The sequence below is a fragment of the Rhea pennata genome, chromosome 1 (assembly GCF_028389875.1).
Source record: "Rhea pennata isolate bPtePen1 chromosome 1, bPtePen1.pri, whole genome shotgun sequence".
Lineage (NCBI taxonomy): Eukaryota > Metazoa > Chordata > Aves > Rheiformes > Rheidae > Rhea > Rhea pennata.
This window is the reverse complement of record NC_084663.1, coordinates 11,787,431-11,814,729: the sequence shown is the minus strand read 5'-3', so window position 1 is coordinate 11,814,729 and position 27,299 is coordinate 11,787,431. Positions and strand designations below refer to the sequence as shown.

Here is a 27,299-nt window from a genome sequence, read left to right as displayed (position 1 = left end):
AAACAGTGAATACAGATCACAAATGAGATAAAAATAAAAAGGGAGCAAACTTTCAGAGAGGTATCTTGGTAGCATTTTCCTGTCTTCTTAGCAATCCCCTTGAATTCCCAACTGAATTCCCCTTCAGATCATACCTCTGTGAAGGAAATTATTTGTCTTCTGTACTATATATATATTAGCAATGAGGAGTCAAACTAATATTTTAACTTACATTCTGAAGACTATTTGCAATAGACTATATGAGACTTTTCTTATGCTCCATGAGACCCAGACTTTTAAGGAAATATCTAGCATAACATGTATGCAATTCTCACTGATTTCAGTGGAAGTCGAATGGCAGGCACACTACACGTTTTTTCTTTGTAAACTCTGGGTCAAATATCTAGCATGCTGTGTGCACTAAATTCTCTTTGTTAAAAAAAATCTGAAAAATCTGTGCAACTGCTGTTCTCTTCGCTGCCACCAGCATTGCAAGGATTAGGTACACCTCCAAAACTCGAGGTTTTGGATGCAGAACCCCGTGAGCATGTTGGAAACATGAAAGGCGCCGATCATCGGCTGCATGGCCGGCCGAGGGCTCGCCCCAGCTCAGCCTCTGGGTCTATCCTCTGGGCAGGCCCCTCTTTGCACCTGGCTGGCAGCAAGCTGCTGGCAACCTTCTGCCAGTTGGGAGCAGGCACAGGGAAAACAAAAGAGCTGATTGAGCAAGCCTAATGAATTAAGGCGATGTTTAGTCATCTAAGTGCTGTGATTTAGCCCAGTCATTTCATAGAAGAGTGTTGCTTTTCGGGCCAGTGGAGAGCTTCTGGGGGAGCCACTGACTCAGTACGCCTGCTGAGGAGCACTGGGATGTTCCTCAAAAAAGTCTATGGTCTAATCTTCTGGTTAAAAAAAGAAGAAAAGAAAAAAGGAGTTTATTTTACTATTGACTTGGGTTACACAAAGCCTATGCCCCCAGTGAATTTGAGCTTAGGTGTGTGATAGGCACTGCAGTAATTATTTGTAAGGGGTGTTTCTCTCTGTTCTTGAGCCCAGTTCCCACCAATCCACAAGGATATTTTAGGTGTGCCAGTTGTATCACTCCCTGGCCTTTCATAGAGAAGAAAATTGCTAGATTGGTTGGGTATAAAGCCAACTGAGGAATGAAGAGCCCTGTAATAGCTAGTGGGCTCTACAGCAGAGATGACAAGAAAAATGAAATTCAAACCAACTAAAGTCTTCAGGCTTTCTTTCCTTGGCTACACTGAGATGTTACAAATGATTAAATGAGACACTAGTACTGCCCAGGATGAACAAGGTCAGACACTGTTCAAACCCAAATGTTAGACAGGGTAATACAAAGTTGAAACTAACCCTGGGAAACAATGTATATGCTGGAAAAGTGACAATCTTTTGTTTTCTGTTTCTCTCCCTCTTTCTCTCAACAGCTAATTTCTGCATTTTGTTCATACGTCCATCCTCAGCTTCTTGTAAACCTTGTAACAATTTCTGCCCATCAGCACTAATGCAATGGACTCCTTTTCAGAGGCAGAAATCTGTACCCTGTTCATTTATGTCATCTCCTTATTCCACACACTGCATGATAATAAAGAGTTAGGCCTTAGCATCTCAGAGTATTTTTACTTACTGATCATTACAGACACCGTGTTCACATTAGGGTTGAAAGAGCAGCGTCCTTTCCCTGATTCACACTTGGAGTCGATCTTGAAGATTTGTTCCTGCAATGTAGATCTTCATGTCACTTCTCATTTTAGAAACCTTCAGAGATAAAGCACTTTTTCTGCTTTGTTGTTTCCAGCATTAACAGTGTTCAGCTCAGGACTGTTGCTGTACTATTTACAATTTAGCTTTCCTATGCAGATTTGCATCATCTTTTTAGACAACTCTCTCGCTGCTCCCCAGTTATTTTCATGATTCTTGTTATAAATTGAAAATATTGAAATAGAGATTTTTTTCCTTCCACTTCAGTTATGTTTTGGAATCTTTGATTGTGCTAATAATACCTCAATAACATCTATGGGGATTATTTCTGTGTTTTTGAAGTTACTTATCATTTATTTGCCAAATACATGGTGATGCATATACTAGTCTAAAATACTCATAATAAAGCTATTAGAACAATAATAAATGTTAAATATAAATCTCTTATCACAATCATTTTGTCATAGCACAAATATTTTGCCTTTTACTGGGGTATCAGACCTCAAAAAAAGCCTAAATCACATTTCTTTTATTCAATGCCATTGCTTGGATTAAGCTCAGAGCTCTAGTTCTGTAGTGATCGATGATTTATTAGTACCTCTTGTTGAAGCCAGAACTCTCTTGGAAATTTTTTGGCTTTTAGAAAACGTAGTATGGGGCCTTGTTTATATTTTATGGGATTTATAAATAGGAAATACATTTGGCAAAGTAGAAGCAACCTGGAATACAGCTCGAAATACAAACAGTCTGAACATCTTTAGACTATTCCCCCATCTTGGCACACTTCTTCATTTCCTCATTCCCAATAATACTAAGAGTGCAATTATGCTGAACGAAAAGGAACAACTGGGTCCAAGTCAAGTTCTTAAAAATTGCAGGCAGTAATGGAACAGATATAGATCTATAGCACACCTACTTACATACCATTGCACACCACATGAAAAACTTGTTCCTAGCATCCTATTACAAACTCAGACTATGTAATAAAAGGTCAAAGGACACAATTGCAAGGGAGTGAAAAAAAGGAAGTATCATTTTTCAGTTGAAAAAGGTAGTTAACCAAAACGCCAAAGAAAGAGTCTTATGATATACAAACCAATATTGTAGGTATTACACTAAAGCTGGTAACTCCTTACATCCTTTTTCACTATTAATGAAAATCACAGTGGAACCGGGAAGCCACACAGCTCACCGAGCAGCCTTTTGGCGATAACCAGTTCTAGGCTCTGAGCTGAAATGCTCAGCTACAACAGGAAGTTTTCATATTCTATTATCTCTTATCTCTTTTCCCTCTCTTCTCTTTTGCCCGATTTAATCACAGAGATCTCATATACCATTTTAGTAATAAGCCCTCTAACCAATGATAAAACATAAATATGAAGTTTCTACTATGATCTTGGTTTTTTCGGTTTTACTTCTAGATTAATATGCAGTTTAATGTTAATCTATATTTACTATATTCTGCCATTATTTACCAAATCAAAATGTGCAATACTGCATTATTAAACTGGCCTCAGGACATTATTTAATTTTAATATATATTAAACTACCTATTTACTCTATAATTAATTCACATAGTGATTATATTTGCTTCTGTTTGCATCTGCTTTGCCCTTAGAATATGTGTGTGTGACTAAAAGAGTCATTACCAAAGACCAAAATATCAGGTATGCAAAGCAAGAATTATTTTTTAAGCTTTGCTTCAGTGAAACATGATTTAATAAATAGGGCAATATTCTGTGTCACTGATGAAGCCTCCTCCAGAGATTATGTGGAACCTTGGAGACCAAAGAACAAAACAGGCTGAGTTCTTATGATTGTTGGATATGACTCTCACTGTCAGGCTTTGTAGCTTCCAGAGAAAAACAGATGTTCTCTTTTAAAATAGTAATTCTGCTCCTGCAAAAACAGACTTCTGTGCATGGAAAACTGTGAAAAATTCAAGGTAAAATTGGAACAGCAGAGAGAGAAAAGAAAAAGGAGTTCTGACTATTCCCATCAGCACTACACAGCTCTTCACTCTGCTCTATGAATTAGGCATGCATTTATATATGCAATAGGTTCAGAAGGAAATACTTGATTTTAAACTGTTATGCTATTGTTGGCCTGTACAGTAATGGCTTTGAGAATGCAATGCTTACAGTCAAATGTCTGACAGACTCCAGACGTCTGAAACAGCAGTTTATTTAATCAATTGATCATAGGCATGTAGCTATACAGACAGTCTAAAGGAAGCCAATTCTGCTCTTCCAAGATATGTATCCTTATTTTTAACTTAAGGAATTTAACATTTTGCATCATCTGGAGGTCTCATGTCTTTTTTTTTTCTTTTTTCTCCAACAGAAATCTCATGCACAACAAGCCAAATACCAAGAGAGTCAAAAGTTTTCTGGACTATGATTCTATTGCTTAAGCTTAAAAAAAGGATATTGCATGTATTAGAGAGAAATGAGATCACTTGATATGTTTTAAATATTTTTCAATAAATAAATTAGGATAATGAGTTGGTAACTGAGGAAAACAGAGCTCATTTTTGCAAAATAAGCAAAATAAGCTAAAGTAGACTATGCAAGCTAGAGGGATTGATTTACTCCATCGGTTCTGCTTGCTCCTGCTTTTAAATCCAGAACCTCTACTTCTGGATAATTCATTAGGAGAGAAAGTGCAGTGATTCAGACTGCATCCTCTGTCAAGAAGGCTGGACCAGATAACAATCTACCAAAAGCAGCTGAGATCATCCTGTATGAACCTACCTGGAGAAACAGTGATTTATCGCCTCTCTGTCAGCCTCTGCAATAGGCCTGGGTCTTGCCCAGAATTCCTATTATACTCCCAAAGAAAGCAGTGATGAATTTCTCACTGTCTTGCCTAGAAACAAGCCCAGCTTTTAAAGTTGCCCTCTCATGGCAAAAGTCCAGGTAACACTCTCTGATCTGCTTTCTAACACATATGCTTCCACATTGCACAGGAAAATATATAGCATACCCCTGTGCCTGTGGATATGAATCTGACCCAAAAGCTACTGAAGAGCTAGGTCTCAGATAAATGCTTTTCTTTTTCCTTCTGCTTGCTTAATTTATTACCTATTACGTTTGCACATAAACAAACATTTCACTTTCAAAGCATGAAATCTGGACAATCTGGACAATGTATTTATGAAACATCTGGTACTTTGTATATTTAAAATACACAGTGAAACTGAATACAGAAAAATTGAAGACCTGTTCAGAGAAAATGAGATTTACACCCCTCTCACAGTGAGGAGAAAACTTACTGACTTCATCCTGGCAGAATCTATGGGGACAGAACTTCTGCTGTAGATGAAAAGTCACTGGGAATACTACCTATAGCGTGGCTGCACCTAACTGATATTAAGCTGAAGTCCAGCAAACAGTCATATAGCTGAATAGTTAATCCACTTAAGTGCTTCTTCCAGGAATCAGTAAGTAACACATGCAGAAGCTGGCGAACTGCCTAATTTACGTTTTATGTAACTGGCTCTTTCTTTGCAAGTATTTTTTGACAATTTTCAGAATTCAGAAATAATTCATAAGATAAAATAAGATGTTCTCATCAAAAATATCCCATCATTTTGCATCAAAAAATCCAATATTTTACACCAAAAATGTCCCAACATTTTAAGTGACTATTGAATTTTCAGATGAACACATACCAGAGCATAATTTTTGAGCATGGCTTTATTTCTTGCTGATAACAGAAGAACATGGATCTTTGTTCCTTTTCTATTTTACACGGATGAAAAAATCTACTTGGATCACAGATTTGTGAAGTATCAAAACTTTGAGTTTTGCATAACACCAGGAAGACCCACAACACAATGAGTGGATAAAACAAGAAGGAACCCACCTCAGACCTGCGTCCTCTGTTGATGTATACACACACTGGGCTGAAAGCTCCACTGCCGCAAACATACAGATGTGTGCGATTGTAGGACTGTATCACACGCACAAAATTTCCACAGCCATGCTGCAGGGAATACAGACAATAAAATTCCACATTGGCAAAGGTTATGAGATATTGTGAATTCCAGGGAATCAAAACAGTTGATAATTTTAATAGCATCCTAATAATTTTAATAGTGTTCTCATAATCATGTGTTTTACAATACAGTTTTTTTGAACTAGTCGCATTGAGATGAATTCACTTCCTCTGTCTTTTTCATTCCCTTTATAAAGCTAAACGTATGACCTCTATTCAAGGCCTCCAGCCAACTTGCTTTATGGCATGGTCTTTTGAAGGATCTGGAGTAGGGGCAGTGGACGGGGGAGCCACAGTGGAGGGCTGTCCCCTTGCTTTCTGCATAACAATGAAAGATGAAGTAGGAAAACAGCTACTGAGTTTGGCAGCCACTGGATTTCAACAGCTGCACACTTCTGTTTTCTTTCCTTGCCGTTTTGTCCAGTCTGAGAATCAAATATGGATAGGGCACTACATAGGAATTATTTTCCCATAAACAGATGCCAATCTGATTTTCACCCACAGACCTTTCATGGGCAGAAATAGGACTTCTGCAGGAAAGCAAGCTGCCCCAAGTAACTTCTCTTTTCTCCCTATTTTATTTCATCATAGCTGGAGATAAGTAAAAACCAAAGTAAACCCAAATCGCAGATCTCATATTTGTGCAAATAGTTTCTTTCCAAAACATTAAAACTCTGAACAGCATGTTACGTAAGCAAATTTGCAATTAATTGTTATTTTATCTTGAAGATCAATAGTAACATCTTCAAGTAGCCATGAAAACTGAAACAGAACATTAGTAACACACACCAACAATTTACCAAGTTTTTTTGTCAAAAATTCCCCTTTTTTCTCTTGTTCATGCTTTTTGACCATGATCAGCTGTTAATGCACTTTAGGTTAAAAATATAGATGTTTTTTCTGAATGTTTTTCTTACTGAGATTCCAGATCTGCCTTCATATTCAACCATACAAATCTCCACCAAAGTCAGTAAGAGTTGCATGCTTTTTGTGAATACAGGGTTTGAAACCATGTAATCACCATTTTTAGGAAAATCAGTGGAGCTAATCATCGTTGACCAAATATCAGTTTATTCACATTTAAAGGCATTCACATTTTCAGTTTAGCAAGAGTTGGTACTTTACTATGACACCTGAAAACTCAGTAAAATATTTTAACTTAGTTAAACTATACTGTTTCTCTAAAGCTGAGGATTGTTCTTAACTTTTTCCATTTTCTCATATACAGTGATCTTGGCTCAGAAGATCTTTGGCTCAGAAGTGGCTTTAGCAATAGTTTCCTATAGAAATCAGGCCTTTGTCAGCAGTACTACCAATCCACATTACGACCATGGAAAGGGAAAAAGGACAGCTGACGGTGTGTAACTAGTTTTTATATGCCAGAGCGCTTTCTTTTCTTGATGTTCACAGAAAGCTTTTCTGGAAAAGTTTAGATAAAGGATTACATGGTAGAAATCTCAGAATGAAAGTCCTCAGGGAGCAGGACAAGATAACAACGGCAGGAAGAACACAGGTCTGTGGCACATGATATTCTGCTTCAACAGTATGCCATGTACTTTCCAAGTTTCTACTGCAAGAATACAGGGATGGTTAGATGAAAGTCTCTTTTCTTTAAGGGCAGCCTGCTGAGGCAATCATCTATCACATATTGTGTCTTCATTTCTCCTCACTGATGGTTTTCAGACAAGTAACACAATTTGACTCAATGTCAATGTTATCCTATTTTAATGCCTGGAAGACCCTTTGATGACATTCTTTCATTGCTTGCACACCTCCCCCTGAACTCAGTAAGCCACTGAATTATTTTTATAGTTTACAGATAATTAATCCGAGTATTGCACTTGCAGTCCATGACCCATCAAAGCAACGCATTTTTAGTTTAAAAAATGCTTTGTAGGTCTGCCCTTCAAGAGCACGCATACCTCAGTCTATTATTTCTCTTTACTCGTTAGTAAATGCTTCTAAATCAGACTGGTTTGAGGTGACATTAAATGGTTGTCTTTAGGATGGTTTTTGTGACTTATTTCTCTTCACTAACTAAAAAGGGAGCTGAGGATGACAAATTCAGATGTAAATGTTTGTCTAAAGCTCGGGTGCACCAAATCTCCTTTTAAAAGAATTGGCTGGCTACGTAAACTCCTTCTTTGCTCTCTGATTCAAGTCTGTCTATTCCTCTTTTACCTCATGATCATCATTATTCTCTGATAGGACAAATATTAAACACTTATTTTCATTTTTTTAATACATATGACAAATTCTAATTTAGTTGAAACTTAATTTTTCTGAATTCATTTGCTACTTCTGCCGTTATTATGAGGAATCAAACTCACAAGAATGCTCTTAAAATTGAACTATAAATTCTAAGTTACAGTCAGCTAGCTTTATACTCCCTTTTTCTTATTGACTTCAATGAACTTTTAGTAAAAAAGTTCATCTGTTTTTTAATATTTTTGCTTTATAAGAGTGTCATCATGCATTGGACACATGAGTAAGACTAATAAATTTTTGTATTTCAAAGAAAAGAAAATTTCTTGATCAGTCTATCACCAGTTGATGATGCAATCCACATCATCACTAACACACGCTATTTGCTTTATTTTCACATTTAGTGCAACTTAATCAGCCACTAAGTATAGAGTTTTCCACAGTAACCAGAACAATGTAAAGATGTATAGAAACACAGAGAGAGTATTTAATAGGAAAATATTTATGTTTCATTGTCATAGCTATTCAGAAAGAAGGCAGGTAAGCTGCTAGGCCAATCATAATATAATTATCCATAAAGACCCATTCTCTTACTCCGGAGCACTACTGTGACCTAATCTCTGTGGTTTTACTGAAAAAAATGTATTACACTCCAGTAGGTCAGCATTACGGTTTCCTTTACTTTCATCAGCAATTGCATTACAATTTACAACAGAAAATATATTTTTCTTACAAAATGGATGCAGCTGAATTATTGTAACATCACAATAAGTGAATTATAAACCTTTCTATAGGTTTATTTAACAATAAGAAGTGTGTAGCTAACATAAATAGAAACATTAGTCCTGGGCTAGAGGACTAGAGGACACTAGGACTAGAGAGCTAGAGGACATCTAATGTGAGGACTTCTGATCTCAATAGTTTTTGGTTCAAATCAAAATATAACCAAAATTTTATCAATTTTCAGTATCAATTTAGTATTGAGAATTTGCATTTTTGCTACCACAGACTACAAATTCTAATACTTAAATAGCACTTGTAAAACAGTTATATCTAAACAGCTAGGAACAAAACTAGGAAAAAGTTTTATTAGGCACCTAGGCACTGCTGAAATGATATGTCAAAAGGCAATTGAAGAGAAGAAAAATATGACTTTCTGCATTTCTTTACATTTAACTTTCTTTGATGAGCAAAATTTATGCATATACAAGCTGTAAGGCAACTACGTTCATACATAATGCTGTTAAAGACACAATTTAGTGTATTGTACCACTAGGTCTTCTGGATTGCTCATTTCTACCTAATGTTTATAAAGAGAACTGGGAAATCATCATCTGATGCAGATGCCTTGGAAGGTGTCTGTAATTAGATGGGATAGTAACAGGCTGTGATGCAAAATGACTCCACACAACCTCTCTGGGGTTTGCACTTCCCATGATTCCAGAGACCATCTTTACCTGCTTCTAGGAAACAAACTGGTTGCCAGATACTTATTTGGACATTGCTTTATGGAAATAATAAAAAGAGGTGTTGGGATTTTTCTACAATGAGCACTGTGTGCTGTCAGAAAGGAGATAGGTACCATCTGTCTGTTGAGAGCCTATTTGTGGGGAAGGCCAGACAGCCAGGGCACGTATGGATGCTTAACTTTAGATTATTCAGCATCATCTCCAGAACATACCTTGAGTTACCTTCTAAATCCACTACTTACAAGAAACAAATGTCAGGTAAGGAACAGAATAATGCTTTTCTTTTTTTTTTTTTTTTTTTTTTTTTTGCATTTGTCCAAGTCTGAAGGTGCATTCTGTTTACACAGCATGATTTTTCATAAATTCACTTTATCATTTGGCCTGCAGAGTATCTAAAAAAGCAAAACAAACACTGCTTTCGCTTTCTTTTGGCTGCACTCAAGGTTGATTGCCAAGTATGTAATTTGTGTGTGTGTGTGCATGAGCATGTGTATTATAACTTACCGTAGGATCTTTGCCAGCCATTTTGCACTCTTCAACCTTGTTTGCTGATGCTGGCCAGAAAATCTGTGAGGAAAGAAGTAAATTTTAAGTAACTTATTATTACCTAATTTATTTTTATTAACAAACAGAAATCTTTGCACTACATAATTTATACCACTAAGTAAGTATTTTGATAGCTTTACACCTTGATTTTAGGGAAAAAAATAACTTCCATTCCTAAATGAAACCAACTTGCTATCCCAGAATGCAATAAATAAAACAATGGATCAGGTTCTTGGCTGATATAAATTAGCAATACTTCCTTAAAGTCAGTAAAGAGAGTCTGATTTATGCCATTTGGCCCCAAGATTATTACACACTTTAAAGATAAGTTAATCGATATATTTAGTCTTCTTTAGAACCAAACTTGAATAGAAGCTTTTCATGTTCTCATTATTTGAGACATATTTTAATGACCATCATCTTAGATATTATTCATCTTCTTTACTTTTACTGACCTTCTAGAAATTGTTCACAAGGAAACTGTAATATTGCAAGAAAGGTTCCTGTGATAACTTTTAATTTTTAAAAGTAAAGATTGGGATATCTTACGATTTAAACTGCTTAAAATATTAAGATTTCCAGCTGAATTTAACTACCTTTGCACTACAGACAACTTTTAGAAAAGTACCTCTATCTTTCAATATTTATCTGAACTCTATTCACACTGAAGTTTTTGAGCTTCTTCCATTATTTATTTTGACTTTGGAATACGAAGTACATCCATTAGAAACCACTCCCTGGAAGTTTAATAGGTGACATAACCTGATAACATTTAGCATCAAGATAGCCTTAATAATAACAAAGGTCTCTGTGTACGTGTATATACACACACAGACACACACACACACACACGTATGCACAGAGTTAAAAGTATGTTTGCTTATGCCTACAGGGTCTCTGTAATGGCGCAAGATTAGCAAAGAGAATCTGTTATAAAAGCAAATAACCAAAAGAAAGAACAAGTGGAATTGTAAAGATTAATTCTGAGTCTCATATTGGGTAACCACAGCAGCTATACAGAAAACTTAGGGCTTTTGCCCCATCTGATTGATGGTTTTTATTTTCATTTTTCTGTACCTGAATGGATCATTAAAATGCCTTATAGCTTTATACTGCAGAATATACTTTATGCAAGAAGTGCAAACTCATGTAACTGAACTCTTTATAGAATTAAAACCAACATGTTAAGAGAGAGTTGAAATGAGCAATGCGGGAACACAGCAGGTTTCCAGGTAAGGTTAGCGGAATCACTGATGAGATATGAATTAGCAAAAAAGGTCAGATAAGCTATTTCAGATCAAAGAAGGTGGTTCCATTACAGACGGAGATTACTGTAACATTAGGAGGAAGGAGGACATGTTCACACCGCCACACAAGAGGCATTTAATCTAAATGTGTACACCAGAGAGATGTCTCCCTAGACTCCAACTGTCATCAATTCAGGTGGACAGGCACGTCCAGAGGATGAGTCCGAGCAAGGCCTGATTTAAGTGCCCTCAATCACTCTCCAGTGAGCTCTGTCTCTCTCTGGTGACACATTAAAAGCCTTCCTCCTAAGCACGGCATTCAACCTAGCTGCCACAAGCTAGATGTCTCTGCTCCTCAGTCCTCCTGAGGCACAGCGCTAAAGCCCACAGATTGAAGGACCAGATGAACTGCACATCTGAAGGAAGCGTTGTAGCTGTGATAGTCTAAAGGTAGTGAGGCAAGGTCTGTAGAGAGGCAACACCTTAACAGTCAGGCTTCTGGGAACATGAATGCTTCTTCAGTTCACCCATCTTAAAAACAGAGAAGGTGGATTTGCGTTGGATCTGGAAACAAGAGAGAAGCCTGTGGAGGCTTTTTAAATACAGGATAATTTGTTTCTTTTTATATGCCTGCTACAAAGCGGGGATTTAAGACATAAGTGTCCTTAGAAAATAGCATTTAGTAAGTTATAGAAGAAGACCCCCCCCACCAAAAAAAAAAAAAAAAAAAAAAAAAAGAAAAGGAAAACAGGGGGAGGACAGTAAGAGTGAGATTTGGGTCGTAGTGTCTAAAAAAGCCCAAACTAGAGACGTCTTAGCTATCCAGATGAAGGGCAAGGGCTGACACAGACATAACAAAGGCTGAAAAACAGTTCAGAGATTAGGCTTCAGAGTAGGAAACAAAAATAAAGACACTTGAAGGTTAACATCAGCTCTATCTGGTTATTTTTTCCTTATGTCCTGAAAAAGAGAACATTTAGGTATATCTTATTCTGGCTTACAGGCTTCTTTTCAAACTGCATTTCTGAATTATCTAAAGCTTCGAGAGGACTGGAAAAATTTCAGTTCCATCAACTCATGCGAATTTTGCTTATGAGGCCGAGCCATGCCGAAGGTCACTTTGAAACAAGTAAACAGGTCAAACACACTATCTGAAGAGCAGACGTGTTAATACTTTGTTCATCTCGTATTACACATAAAACAAGTACTAAGAGTTCAATGAGGTGTGGGCCTGGACTTCTGCCGGCTGCAAACTAATGAAATACACATTTTTTTCTCTTAAAAAGAACAGCATGCAGTAAAGAGACTTTAGGTTCTCAAAATAAATTCTGAACTTACACTGAGAGGGTCCTGGCTGATATTATTAATATTCAAAGACAGAATATGATCTTTGCTGCCCACATAAATCCTGTCCTGATCTTCATCCATTAATAATATCCTGTAATCCAGGGGATTGTGGGATACTCTGTAATATTCGGAGGTCTTAGTTTCTTGCAGCTCTGTAACAGTAAAAACCACAAGTTAGTAAAGAGGTTCAGTTGCCTTTCTTGGCTTCATAATTGCATATCATTTTAAATAAAGGACTCTTTGAACACAAGTGGAGCCAATAAGAGAAGAAGATCTCTTATTAGACACATGGTAATAAGTTAGTGGTTGAATAAAAACAATTTTTCTTCTCCCAATTTGAATGCATTGTTCTTGCACGTTATATAACTAGACATAGCCCATAAAAAACAGGCATTGTTTTCTTCATTCAGCTAATGAATTCTTATTTTAGTGGACATTCAGCTAATGAATGGACTTAATTTAATGGACTTAATTTCATAATGAAATTATGAATTTTTTATTTACAGATTTGACTTTTAAGGAAGATTACACATTAAATTAATCAATGGATTCAATACATTTTAAAGTTTATGACAGCATTAGACCACAAGATCAATCAAAACTACCTGAGCACAGTTTACTCATATTTTTGGCTCATGAAGAATAGAGCTCTCCAGCTCCTCTTTTTTTTTTTTTTTCATCATCATATATGTTTTATTTAAAAGAAAAGAAAAACAAAACCAACACATTAAATCAAGTCTAAATGGGTCCATTTATTTAGTTGTTTGTTTATGGCATTTGGACCAGTCTATCAAAACTGTAGATTTAACTTTTTTTTCCACATAAAACTTTCTTCAATGGAGTGAAGTGAAAAACATCCTTTGATCTCAGTAGTGCAGGATCAGGCCTGTTACTGGAATAGCACAAGCATTTGCAATGCAAGTATTAGTTGCTGCCCTTGAGAAAGATCAGCCTTCCTGTCTTTGCTTGGCCAATATATTTTGGCCTCCACTCAGATTATTTTTTTCCTTAGTAATAACAGAAGGGATATTTCTCAACAGTTGAGAATGGAAAAAAACAAAACATCAATAATCAATTTTTCCTTATTCTAATATTTAACATATAATCATGTTTTCTTACCTCTTGAACATTATTATTGGATTTTGTTTCCTGTGACTTTAAAAGGGCAGCAAGTACATAGTATATCTGAAAATGAAGCCATCCTATAATACGTATTTATAAATCTACAGACGGAGTCCACAGCCCATTTGTAAAGCTGAGACAATGTGGCTTGTCACTGTTGCTAAAGCCTGTTTTTTCTAAAAACAAAGGTTTTGCTCATTAACCCTATATAAAAGATAAATGTTTGATCCAAAATTTGTTATCTAAGACTTCCAGATAACTACGTTTATGAGGGCTAAAGACAGTTTTTTGGGGGGAAAAAAAGCCTCTCTCAAAGCAAAACATTTCCAGATTTTGCTTCGTTAATAAGAAAAAAAAAGGTTGCGTAGAAAGCATGCACTTTCTGTAGAACATGTATTTAGCTAGATGCATAATTTTATCTTTGAAAATTACCTGGACAATTTTTGATCAGCTGTAGACTACATACAGCCAAGGGCTGTAGTTGTGAGATGTCTGTCTACTACAGATCTAATGACTGAAAGAACACTTAACAGAATACAATGTGAATTGATAGATTTGATATATAACTTGACTTAATTTTTATGATCTTGAATAGTTTTGTAGAAAGATGAAAAATATCTTCAGTTAAACCATGTTTTCATTCACTCCGACATCTGACAACTTTCAGTAGCTAAGTGTTGCTCACAGGAATTTAGTATTAAAAGAAATCAACAAATATTATTTCTATTTCATGTCTTTCAACCAAAGACACACACAATCAATCAAGATTTAATGTGTGTGCTTAAAAGTGTAATTTGAAGCAGCACTCATTAAATATATATGAAAATCACCAACATCATATGTAATTTTTACAAGTTGTTTTTACATCTTTGAAGAATCAGTGGTTTTACTTTACTTTAAAAAAATCGTTTCTGTAAGTTTTGAGGCTGGGATTTACAGAGGCATATGGGAGACTCAACAGTACAGTGCAGTTAAAATTCAATCCCTTTAATATTTCTGAAATTCTCAGATTGACCTTTCATAACAAGCCTGAGATTCTTGCTCTCATCCTCTTTCCTGGTGGCCTTTACAATTTTACTGTAAGATTTGGCAGCTGTATGGTGAAACTGAACCTTCACTGTAACTGTGAATCTGATATAGCAGAAAAGCACAGATAGACCAGCGTGGGGATGGCAGTTTTCAAGACAACGTTGCATAAATACAGGCATGTTGAACACACTGTAATGCCCCTTGGTAGAGCTTCAGTAATTTTAGAATAAACAATAACGCTGTCATTTACATCTTAATAGATAATCAAGATTGTCTTAATTGTTTTAAAGGGAGAGATATAAATAGTAAGAGCTATTTGATTTTCATTTATAAAAATTGATTGGATAGAATTTTAATCTCTTTGCAATGGTATTATCCTTTGTCAGGCATCTAAAAAGAAACCTACCTCAGCCAAGCTGCTGACCTGGGGAATATCTTAGGCATGCCACTGGCCTACGGAAAGTCAAAGCCAGTCATAAGAAAGAAGGAAATCCCTGGACTGCAGTAGAATACTACCCTGAAAGATCTAATCTCAAACCGATTTGTTACTTTTATTTCCTTCAGTGCTGAAGCTTACAGTTTATTAGTCTCTTATGGGTGCTCAAGTAAGTGGGGAGGGAGTTTATAGTTGATCAAGTGTTCTTCTCCCTTAACAAACTTTACCACAGAACCACCTAGGAAAATCAGATTTTTTAAGGATTTATTGTTCTGGATGCTATTACTTGGACACAACAATGGATGGAGAGACACCATAAAGTCTTCCACATTCCCTTTTATCTTCTAAAGGTTTTGTAAAAAAATATCTAAACATTTACTGACCTTCAGAGCAAATTCTATTGCATGCTTTGGGAATTTAACCAGACATTTTCAAAGCAGTAAACCTTGCATATTAACATTTTTGTTTGCCAATCAAAGTAGAGATTGAAATGTATTCCATATGTAAACAACTCATCCGTAATGATACAAGAATAACCTTTTTTCACCCTTATTTTTATAGGTCAATGAATTTAGTTTGGGCTTTCCTCAGGTGATAAAACTGATACCAGTTTGACCTCTAATGTTAGAAATTTGATCTTAGAGGACAAGCTGTCTTTATTTAGCTGTCTTCCCTTTTAACAAAAAACGCAAACTTCAAAGAACTCTCTCTACAGAACTATGATTATTTTTCAACTACACATTTGGGGAGATTTCAATGACTGGGAGTTCTCTCCGTACATACTGTACAGCTTACTGACAATTAGAAAGTTAAGCACTTACTCTTTAATTATCCTTCTAATCCACCACATAAAAGTCAAGTATTATAGAAAAGTATTATAGAAAAAATGTTATGCTTTCACAAGAGGAAAAAAAAATATATTTGTGTTGTATCTCTATTATTAACACCAAGAAAGACTTTCTATTGGTAACTCTCAGAATTTGCTGTGTAGGTCAGAACAAAACATACCAAGTATATCAGATCGGAAATCAAGGAATATGGAGCTCTCTCTCCCACTAACAAACATGGCCTGTTATACTTGAACTGTCCAACGTCCAATCTGCATATACATATATGAGCTAGATCCATTTATCAAGTAGTCCTTTGAATGTCTTATTTCATCACTCAGCACCCTCCTGTTATCATCACCCTTAATTTACATTAACTGATGTCATAATGCTGAAAGCGCAGCAAGACATAAAATAACCCCTGACATGTAAGATAAGATCCTAATTTAAGAGACTTCTGCAGTACAAAACTTATACTAACATGGGTGCTTGATACATATGGTAGAGAAACTAATAAAAATTTTTGCAAGACCTTCCAAAAATATGATTATTCCTACTCATAAAGCTTTGTAAAAACTTATTACTGAGTACTTCAATACAAGAAATAAAAATTTTAGCATTTCACAGTTTGGCAAGCTACAGTCCAGGTATGCAAGCATCCCCAGCCCAAGTTCAAAGCACCTAGTTTATCCTCAGACAGGTGAAATGCGTAAGACAGCAGACCCCCTCAACACCATACCAGCCCTGGGTTTCCAGCTGGAAAAGGTTTCTTTGAGTCACAGAATCATAGAATCAGTAAGGTTGGAAGGGACCTCTGGAGATCATCTAGTCCAACCTCCCTGCTCAGCAGGGTCACCTAGAGCATGGTAGACAGGGTTGCATCCACGCGGGCCTTGAAGATCTCCAGAGAAGGAGACTCCACAACCTCTATGGGCAACCTGTGCCACTGCTCCGTCACTCTCACAGGGAAGAAATTCCCCCTCACGGTCAGGCGGAACTTCCTGTGCTTCAATTTCTGCCCATTGCCTCTTGTCCTGCCACATGGGACAACTGAAAAGAGTTTGTCCTCGTCCCCTTGACACTCTCCCTTCAGGGACTTGTACACATTGATCAGATCCCCCCTCAGCCTTCTCTTCCCCAGGCTGAACAGGCCCAGCTCTCACAGCTGTTCCTCACAGGGCAGGTGCTCCAGCCCTCTGATCATCTTCATAGCCCTACGCTGGACTCTCTCCAGGAGCTCCATGTCTCTCTTGTAGTGGGGAGCCCAGGACTGGACACAGCACTCGAGATGAGGCCTCCCCAGGGCTGAGTAGAGGGGCAGGATCACCTCCCTTGACCTGCTGGCAACACTCTTCCTAATGCACCCCAGCAGACCATTGGCTTTCTTGGCCACAAGGCCACACTGCTGGCTCATGGTCAACGTGTCATCCACCAGCACTCCCAGAGCCTTCTCTGCAGAGCTGTTCTCCACAGGGTCAGCCCCCACCTTGTACTGGTGCCTAGGGTTATTTCTCCCTAGGTGCAGGACTCTGCACTTGCCCTGGTTGAACCTCAGGAGGTTCCTCCCCACCCAACTCTCCAGCCTGTCCAGGTCCCTCTGAATGGCAGCACAGCCCTCAGGTATGTCAGCCACTCCTCCCAGCTTGGTATCATCAGCAAACTTGCTGAGGAGGCACTCTGTCCCCTCATCCAGGTCACTGATGAAGTTGAACAGGATGGGACCCAGTACTAAGACCTGGGGGACTCCACTAGCCACAGGCCTCCAACTAGACTCCGTGCCACTGATGACGACCCTCTGAGCTCTGCCTTTCAGCCAGTTCTCAGTCCACCTGACTGTCCACTCATGCTCTGTCAAATTTTAATTTAGACTCCCCTGTGGTAAAGTACAAGAAATAGCGTGTTTTTCTCCTCTTTCCTGCTGGCATAGGGACAGTCTCAGAAGGTTTGTTTATGGGGAAGTACAGAACAAAAGTGGACCTTTGGTGTATGTGAAATGGTAACAGCATTACCACTTCAGATGCAGAACCACAATGAAAGGGAGAAATTGAGCTTTCTGGAATAAAGGGAAAAAAGGGCTACACCTCCACGGGGAACTGCCCAAACTGCCATTGGTTTTACATAGCCTTAGAGATTTGGAACTCAGCAGAACAATGCTGTTTTCTTTTATTCTTTCATGAGCTATGGGGTCCACAATCAACAGACCTTCTGTACATCTAGCAGTAGGCTTCACAGTATTAGCCCCTAGTTAATGAGACCCTAATACTCTCTAAAGCCTCATTAAACCCTTTTTTTGTGCCAACAAATATGCTAGTCCATGCCAAATGTAAAATTGCAATGCAACATCTCACCTTCTAAGAACCAGAATAAAATCATTTTTTTCTCTCTTTCTCCCTCTTTTTTGTTTTTTTTTTTCCTAGAAATAACCATTTAAGTAGAATAATATTTTTGGTTATAGTATCCAAATGAAACATCAACATTTTATTCATAGTTCACTCCTGAGTAGATGAAAAAAACATATTCGTATACATGTAGAAAGAAACTGTATAGCATATTGTTAGCACTGAATGATTACATATTTTTAAAATGTGAGTGAAATCAAAAGTACTTACAAAATTAAAAAAAAAATTATAGATATGTTTCAGCTAGAAGGTCTGCTTTATTTTGTTCTAAAATATTTTGTTCATTTCTGCTTTTTATTTATTAACTAATCTTTTTTCTACCCCATTAATAGGAATAACTGGAAATGATGTAGTTAAAACACATCACATTTCATGAAAATCTTATTATTTTAACTATCATTTTCTTGGCCTTTTCCTGAATTTTTAATGTAAAGACAGAGAGGAAATATACGTATTATTTTTACAATTTAGATGGCATCTGTGGAGAAGTATGTTATTTATAATACTGCTTTCCACCCACAAGAGTGTATGTTGTGACTACTTGTTTAATTCTATGTTTGCTGAAGAGAACAAGGATTATCAGAATATTTCCTTCCAAAAACTTCAGGACAAGTCACCTCGCACTGTCAACATTCCTTTTCTTTAAAGAAATACTTACTGATTTCTCCTACTTATGGGGGTGAGAGAGGATTGCTGTTAAAGCATTTTACTACTGGTCCCATAATATTCAAACTGAAAACCAGCCCACAGCGAACTCTGTGAGGCTGATTATAAACGAGTATGAAGTAATTGGTCGAAGAGCCACAAGCAGCCAGGTTGGCTACCAGTCAGTTCCTTGGATGCCTTAACCACACATGGCCAACAAAGCTCATGTGGACCTTTTACCTTTTCTTTATCTTTTAATCTAATCTGATGCCTGAAAATTGTTTGCTTTTTGTTGTTTTTAATGCCGTTAGAATGAAATGTGACGTTCTGTTCAAGGAGGTAATAGATTCGTAAGAACTGAAAATCACAGATGAGCACACTTGCTAGCTTCTGATTCCTTCTGACAGGATCTTAATTACACAAGAGTGGGTGAGAGGAGAGAAAATAGATTTACAAGTGCTCATAAAATCACAGGCTGTCTAATTAACAAGATGGCTTATTGGATAGAGAGGAAGAGAGTTCATACAGTACAGGCTGAAACAGGAGCTCTCTTTGCCTCTAGCTAAAATGTATAATTTGCTTGAAGGAAACTTAGCTGCTGTATTTGAAATGAAAGTAAATAACATGGAAATGTCAATGATATCTAAATGTGATCTGGTTTCACTATACAGCTTGAATATTTGCTGATGTATTTGCTAAAGGAGTTGAAAATGGAATTTAAACAGTACTGGATTAAGACAGTGAAGTCTTTTATAAATAGAAATAATAGTACAAAGGTGAAGTCTTCAGAGAATCAGGACCCAGAGGCAGCTCTAACGTGTCCGAGAACAATCAGTCACCTTAGGCAGCTTACCATACACATTAGGAGCAGTAAAACACTCAATTACTCTTTGTGAAGGGGCCATGTGCTCCTAGGAAAGGACCTACCAGTTAATAGCTGACCTTAAGCAAAGCACTGACATATGTCAGTAGATGAGTCCTTCTTAAAAATCACAAGATACATAAGGGGTCTAAAATCCTAGTAACTTGTAAATTAAAAAAAAAAAAAAAAAAAAAAAAAAAAAAAAAAAAAGAGTATTAACCGCCAGGGCTCTTAAAGAGTAGTACTGAAAGAAGAATCACTCATGACAAGGTGCAATTTCATCATGATTTTCTTAATACTGCTTCAAAAATCATCAGGAAGTTTTTCACCTTTGATTTGCTGCTTTGAAGAATGAGGGGCAGATCCCCTGAGGCGTGGGCAGCTCCCAATTTTGCATAAGAGGAATGTGCTTTTTAAGCGAAGGTAAATACACCAATGGAGAAAGTCACTTGCTTATGTGTGACAGCACATAACGGAGTGGCTCTGTAGTACATTGCTCAGTCCAAGATATCCCATAAGGTTAAGTGTATTTTTATTGCAGCTTTACATTAGAGGGAATTTCTTCCCTGTGAGGGTGACGGAGCACTGGCACAGGTTGCCCAGAGAGGTTGTGGAGTCTCCTTCTCTGGAGATCTTCAAGGCCCACCTGGATGCAACCCTGTCTACCATGCTCTAGGTGACCCTGCTGAGCAGGGAGGTTGGACTAGATGATCTCCAGAGGTCCCTTCCAACCTTACTGATTCTATGATTCTATGATTATGAAGAATGGGAACTGTTACAAGACTGAAAAACAAATCCTGATTTGCAGAGATACTGTCATGGTGAAGAAATCATACTACATTCCACAGTAGAAGCTCTTCTCTGAAACAAAGGGGGAAAATATGTCAACTTTTTCCAAACTGCAGCTGCACAGTTATTCCAAGTCTTGCCAAATATTCCAGTACTGAGATGCCTTCATTAGAATTATGCAAGACCACCCACACCCTCCTGTTAGGCAGTCTCACTAGGCAGTAGACAATTCTAGGCAGAATTTTCAGATTATTCCAGTACTTATCTCACTGTAAACCTGGAATAACCTTTCTGAAGTCTGTACAGGTATTCCAATTAAAAGGTTGAAAAGCGGGCTTCTAATTTTTTATTAAAAAAAAAAGTGGTGTGCAGTTATAATTTTATTGGTCATCAACTTTATCCTGTAATATCATTGTAATTTGTATTATTTCAGATGAAAATGTCACAAATACTGACTCCATACTGAACTTTCTGGAAGAAGATATCTAGTTATTCAATTATCTTGCCCTTTTGCTGCTCATTAATCTGTCCAGGCTTAATTATCATATTAGATCTCCAAATCAAAGAGGCAACTCTGGCAAGCGTGGAGAGCTGTAAAGACAGGCTGATTGAGTTTAAGACTACTGCACCTAAATTAGCCACGTCAGATGGAAGTCATCCATCTCAGTGCCTAGTGTATGCAGTTCACTCTGCACCATGCAAGCTGCTCTCAGAGTTTTAAGTTGTAAACATCAGAGTTTGCACACAGTAATAGAATTTACCCTTTTGTTTCTTTCCAAAAGAGACCAAGAGGGTCTTTGCCACATTTCCTGCAGGGGTACAGGCCAAAGTGGTCTCACCCACTAGTATGTGTGCACACAGTAGCTTTTCAAGCAGTGCTCAAGATGTTTTTGTTTTGCAGATGAAGGAGTGAGAAGCTTTTGGTTGCCAAGTATGACATTATTTTTGAGATGAAGAAAGGAAAAAAAAAAAGCCACACCCATGGAGAAGTCAGACACATTCCACATTATTCCATTTCTTCTGGGAACATTATATCTTTCCTTTTTTCACCATAAAATTTCATTTTATCTGTTCATTTTCTCCATGCGGCGCACAATCACTTCACAAGAGGAACGGCTGTCCTTCCTCTTGTGCAGCTCATTCACACACAGAAATATTCCAAATATCAGACAGACTGGTGGAATCAAGCCCTTTTTGCAGACACCAAAACTCTGATCCAAATTTAAAGATAAACATGAGAAATGAAGGAACGGGGATTACTGTAACTGTCTCCTCTAGGAATGAATGTGAGACTCGTACGGGTTTTCTCCCAGTTCATTGATCCACATCCCTTTTACTACGAGCCGTTACACCTCTGGGAGGAGAATTACGTCTGAGTGTATTTCTCATTAGTTTTATATCTCATTCAGGTTGTTATTACTGTGATAAAAGTAAACTTCTTTAGGCTTAGGTTTGCATACCTGACTACTTATTCATCACAAAGTGATATGACAGCTGATGTCAGCTGGGATATTTCTGAATATTGAGCAGGGAGGGAAAGCAGAAGTAAGGCTGAGTAAAAGGTAGGAACTTTTGCCGACAGAATTTTCTTTCTTTGAAAATATCAAAGTGTTTACCATCACGTTCCAGTGTAAGCGCGTACTGTGCAGGTTTACTCAAGGAATCTGTACACAGTGAAGATATCCTTTGTCCTTTGCAAAACTGATGGGGGTGGCTATTCCCATTACACGCAGTTTTGAAGTGTTAATACATTTTCACTGACATGCCCATATTGTGCCTCTGAATTGGAATGGAAGATTGTCAAATGTTCTAAAATATTCGACTTATTAAATAATGAAAGTACAATAGTAGCACATTAACTTATTTTTTGACCTAAAAAGTTCTCCACCTTTCTCCACTTAAATGCAGTCTTTCCTTTTCTCTCCGAACATACTATCACTAAGCTGCAGAATTACTTTGGCTGCCAGACTTAATAAAAACTCATTGAGAAAACACAGCTCAAGCCCTGAAGTATTTCATTATGGTTTCTGTAATAAAGTAAGAACTTACTTCATGGTGGTAAGATGAAGAACTCTTTTCATTATATTCTTTTCTCTTTCAGAGAGCAAACTCCCTAGAGATTCAGCCAATCTCTGTATCGAGGACTGGCATTACTGCCCACACCGCAGTAATCCTTTCCTTTATTGATGTTACCAACTTCAGCTGCATTTTTAGCCCCTTAGCTATGTCACTTTATCCACAGATCTCCTTAAAACACATTGGTCTTTTCTTCAGCAGTCATTTTTCGCCCCTATTCTGTATAAAAATGTACATGCAGTCTTGGTAACTGTTTCATTATTATCATCATCATTTTAATCAAATTAGGATTAGCTATCAGGCAAACATCAGGCATAAAGAGACCAAGTTAAATCCCAAGTGCTTATATTTTATTCTTTCTTCAGTAAAACAATATAAAGTTTACTCAGCCGTGAGCTGAGGAAGATTTGGAGGGTAGTACTTCATACTCAAAAGAATTTCATTAATAAATTCATTTCAATGGACTGGTAAATTAAAAAGAGATATTTCTAGACATAGACAATTCTGAATAGAGAGGGATGCTTGGAAAAGAAGCCAAGTTCTCTATAGCAAAACTAAGGAAACAGCTATGTAGGATGGTGGGAACCACAAAAAAAAGTATTGCTTCCTATTTTTGTGTGTTTTCTTGTTTCCTATCGGTATGTCAGTCAATGTGTAATACTGGTGTCTATATATCCGATACTCTTCTCTGTATACCAAGTTTAGAAAGTTACAAAGCTCTATTTTACGAAGAATAAAAAGAAAAATGATGAAGCAGACAGAGGTCAACAAACGACATCCCCCTTCAATGAACCGCTAGCCCAACATCATGCCAGAGGTGTCACTATGTTGGAGATAATGAATTTTAACATGAGAAACAGCCTTGACTGACTGCTCTTTCACAATTATAATCACATAAACCCGCAACAGGTATTTCTATTTCTAGAACAGAAATATTACAATAGGAGAATACTTCTCCACAATATTCGTCTTTCCCTTTCCTGTACTTCTGCACTGTTCTGTACTGTTAAATTATCCCTTGTAGTCTAATTTGTTCTGTTTGGTCCCATTTGATTTTGCATCTAAAGAAGACCACCTAGTCTTTTCTATTGGAAAAAAAACTGTTTTCTGTTTGTGAGTGTTTGGGATACTTCCTGAAGCCAAAGAAAGCTTGTTTTATGAGGAGAGCAAAAGTCAAGCCTATCCCTTTCTTTTTTTTTCCTTTTTTTTTTTTTTTTTTTTTTTTCTATATATATTTGAAATATACTTTTCTGGTATATTCAAATGCATTCACTCCCATTTTAGGAATAGCCATGTGGTTACACTGACATCAGACTGCACATTAAGATTCTTTTTATTTTTTTAAAATGGCTGTGATATTGCAACTTGCTTAATGGACACAGGATCATGTTTTCTCATGTTTCTCAGGGGACTTCAGAGGTTGGATGCAACTGAAAGTTAATTTTATCATCAGTGTGCACTGTTTCTGATGCTGAACCTCCTAGGGTAAATTAATTAAGACTTAGTTTTTTTCTTAGTGACAATTTCAAGAACAAAATACTTCCAAACCTATGTGTATTGAATATTATCAAGCTTACTTATTCTATGTATGGATTTGGAAGCTGGTGGTGGGTCTGTCACTGTTAGGTGTCTTTTATTAGATGTGGCTTGTCCCTATTACTGACTGATTTGCAGTAGAAAGAGCGCTGCACCCAGACTCTTCGGGGAGATGTGTTCAGTGGGTAAATATGCTTCCTGTTTAAACACACAGAACATAACCATATTTCACTATTTCGCACCACGAAGACTGACACAAAGAGTGAATTTACAAGCACATTCCAGAGCAGCATGCTACCATCAATCTTCAGCTGATCACCAGCAGGTATTTGCGATGCACAATGAAAAGCCATGTTTAGTGAGCTAAGCCTAGCCTGGTGGATTAAAGTCCACTCACTCTAAATCCTATTCTGGTGGTATTTTGCCTTTTTTACTTGAGACATGTCACATTAACTCTGAGTTACTTTCCTCATATGTAAAGTGGAGATAATAGTTTGTTATATATTTGACTGGTTTGTTTTTGGTTTACATTTGGTAAAGTATGAAAGATTCTTTGAAATTAAAATGAAATAGCTGGAAGAAGCTATTTTAGCTGTATTTCACATGAAAAAAAAAAGAGGGATTTTTTTGTTTGTTTGTTTTAAATCCAGACTCTTCAGACTTAATAAGCTCAGCCAAAACTCAGATTTTAGAGCTAACTTTTATACTTTTCTGTTTAGATTTCATCTGAATGGGAAGCCATTTAAATAAATAAACCTTCTGTAGTCACTCACTCCCTGTTTAAACTAGACTTGCCTTATTTATTCAGCAGGATGATCATCTAGTATTTGGCCAAAAGAAGGAAAAAGTATAAGAATTCTTCTTGCTTGTCCATAGATATGAAAGTTTCAGATAAAAGCTACATGCTTATTTTCAACTCTGTGAGCTACATAGCATCTCATGACTGTAACACTATCACTTTTAGATAGCACTAGGTTCTAGGAGTGAGCTATTAGGTCATTTGGATGTGCTGAATACCAACAAAGAGAAAAACAAAGATAAATGATTTCTTCCAGGTTAAAAAAAAAAAAAAAAAAAAGAATAGCCAAGAGGAGAAACGTACTCAGCTCAAATATTACACAGATCTCTTAGAGGCTCAGCAAAGAAAGAGCAGGTTCAAGGAAAGAAGGACTTGGACAGTATTCCAGGCCAAAAATGAGGCTATTTAGATTCATATGAGACTAAAGTGGGAAAATCACAGGTATAGGGTAGGTAGCACAAGAAAAGTCATCCACAGTCACAGGTAGTGTGCTTTTCCCATCTCAGACAGTGACCAAACAGCAGTACACTGCTAAACCTTCTACAATGACAAGCTGAGCGTGATACAAGAAATAGAAAGCATTGATGCTGACCTGAATAAAATCCAAAACAAGCTTTTGTGGGCACTATACATTAATTTCATCTTGACTTCACAATTCATCCATTAAAACAAAATGTTTGCTATTAAGTTGAATTACACCAGGCACATGATACTACCATTAATGTCTATAGTAAACTACTAAAAGTACAAAGAGGTGATGCAAGTACTCCCAATATATAACTCTATGCCCTTGATCCTAACACAGAACAGCATTTTCTCTAACTTTGAAGGTGACTTTGTGTCAAAATTCGCAGATTTTGGCCCTTGTGCATGCCCTGCACTCATATTTAATAACATCACTATTCATTTCAAGCATAATATAAAAATATTGAGAACAAGGAGGATTTGTTTTGTGATCAGAACAGGGAACTATAAGTTAGAAGTCCTGGGTACTTGCTCTCTGACCTTGAATAAATCTCACACCCTCCATTTGTGTCAGTTTAACCATCTGCTCTATGTTTATAGCAACACTTACCTGTCTTTCAGAATTACTATCAAGTTCAGCTAATGCATATTTGCAGGAAGACACAAATGAAAAATATTTTTATGTTCAAATTTTAAGTCACGTTCCTTCTAACCATCCGGCTTATTGCATAATGTATTCAAATCACACTACTTTTACAGGTACACATGTTTTAGTGTTTCTATGTCATATAAAGTAATGCTGCTTAATGCACAATCCATTTCAGCTCCATTAAACAGATAATGCCATGATTTCTATTATAGTAAAAAGGAAATTTTTACAAGGTGGAAGCACATGATTTTCCAGAGTAAATAGTAATAGCTTTTAATCAGAATTTGTGTACTAAAAGCATGTTAACTTCACTAGATTCACTAGATTTGCTCATGAGGAGGAATGCCAAACAGTAACTTTTTGAACTCGTAGCTTGAATAGAAAATACATTTAACAGGTTAAATATTTTAGCTGGTGTTTATTTAAAAGGGCTTTTACTATAATATAAGACATATTTTGACTAGTTCCTATACATAGCTTCACTTTCATAGCATTTCACAGCAGACTTTAGCTGTTTATCAGTCACTAAAAATTAAAAGCAATTTTTATAATCTTTATGTTCATTAAACTGATCTGTCTCATACTTGCTTCTCTTCTATGTCTCTATTTATTATTCGTTGCTGGGTTTTTTGGTGGTTTACCAGAATTGAAAGTTTCCAGAAGCAGGAGTGCATCAGATACATATGGATATAGAATAAATAATATTTTATTTTTATGTATTTTGGAAGGTATTCTATTCTAAAACCTAAATATAATCTGCTTGAGCCTCTGATCTAGAGATCTGTATCCTTCTGACATCTATAAAGGTTATCAAATCCATTCTTTTTATGGGAATTTCATTAGCCTGAGAATTACAACCCTTCACACAACTGAGGGCTTTACTGCATTGGCCAGTAGTCTGTCAGCCTGATTTTTCACTACATTGATCCAGATTTTCCACTCTTAGCACCATTAAAATCAACAAAGTTCCCCTGGTATAAAATTAGGTCAAAGCATTACGAATCAATCCTTAGCTCTCCAAGAAAGTCAAATGTCAGATGCACAGTTTCCAAGTTTATCAAATTTACCTGCAAAATTGCTGCAGGTAAAATTTCAAAAATTGCTGAAATACAGGCTCATGATGAGAAATGATGAAATTCAGACTCCTGGTA

The 27,299-nt window shown here is 36.9% G+C and overlaps 1 protein-coding gene across 2 annotated transcripts in view; it reads right to left on the bottom strand.

Annotated features, from left to right (window-relative positions):
* The window catches only part of SEMA3C (semaphorin 3C), a 130,829-nt gene that overhangs the window by 46,983 nt on the left and 56,547 nt on the right, over positions 1-27,299 (bottom strand). For both annotated transcript variants that reach the window (XM_062581334.1, XM_062581342.1), the window contains exons 3-6: positions 12,506-12,666; positions 9,879-9,941; positions 5,569-5,688; positions 1,628-1,718 (exon numbers count right to left, since the gene is read on the bottom strand). In XM_062581334.1, the coding sequence (XP_062437318.1) occupies positions 1,628-1,718; positions 5,569-5,688; positions 9,879-9,941; positions 12,506-12,666 (435 nt within the window). The remainder of the gene's footprint in view (positions 1-1,627; positions 1,719-5,568; positions 5,689-9,878; positions 9,942-12,505; positions 12,667-27,299) is intronic.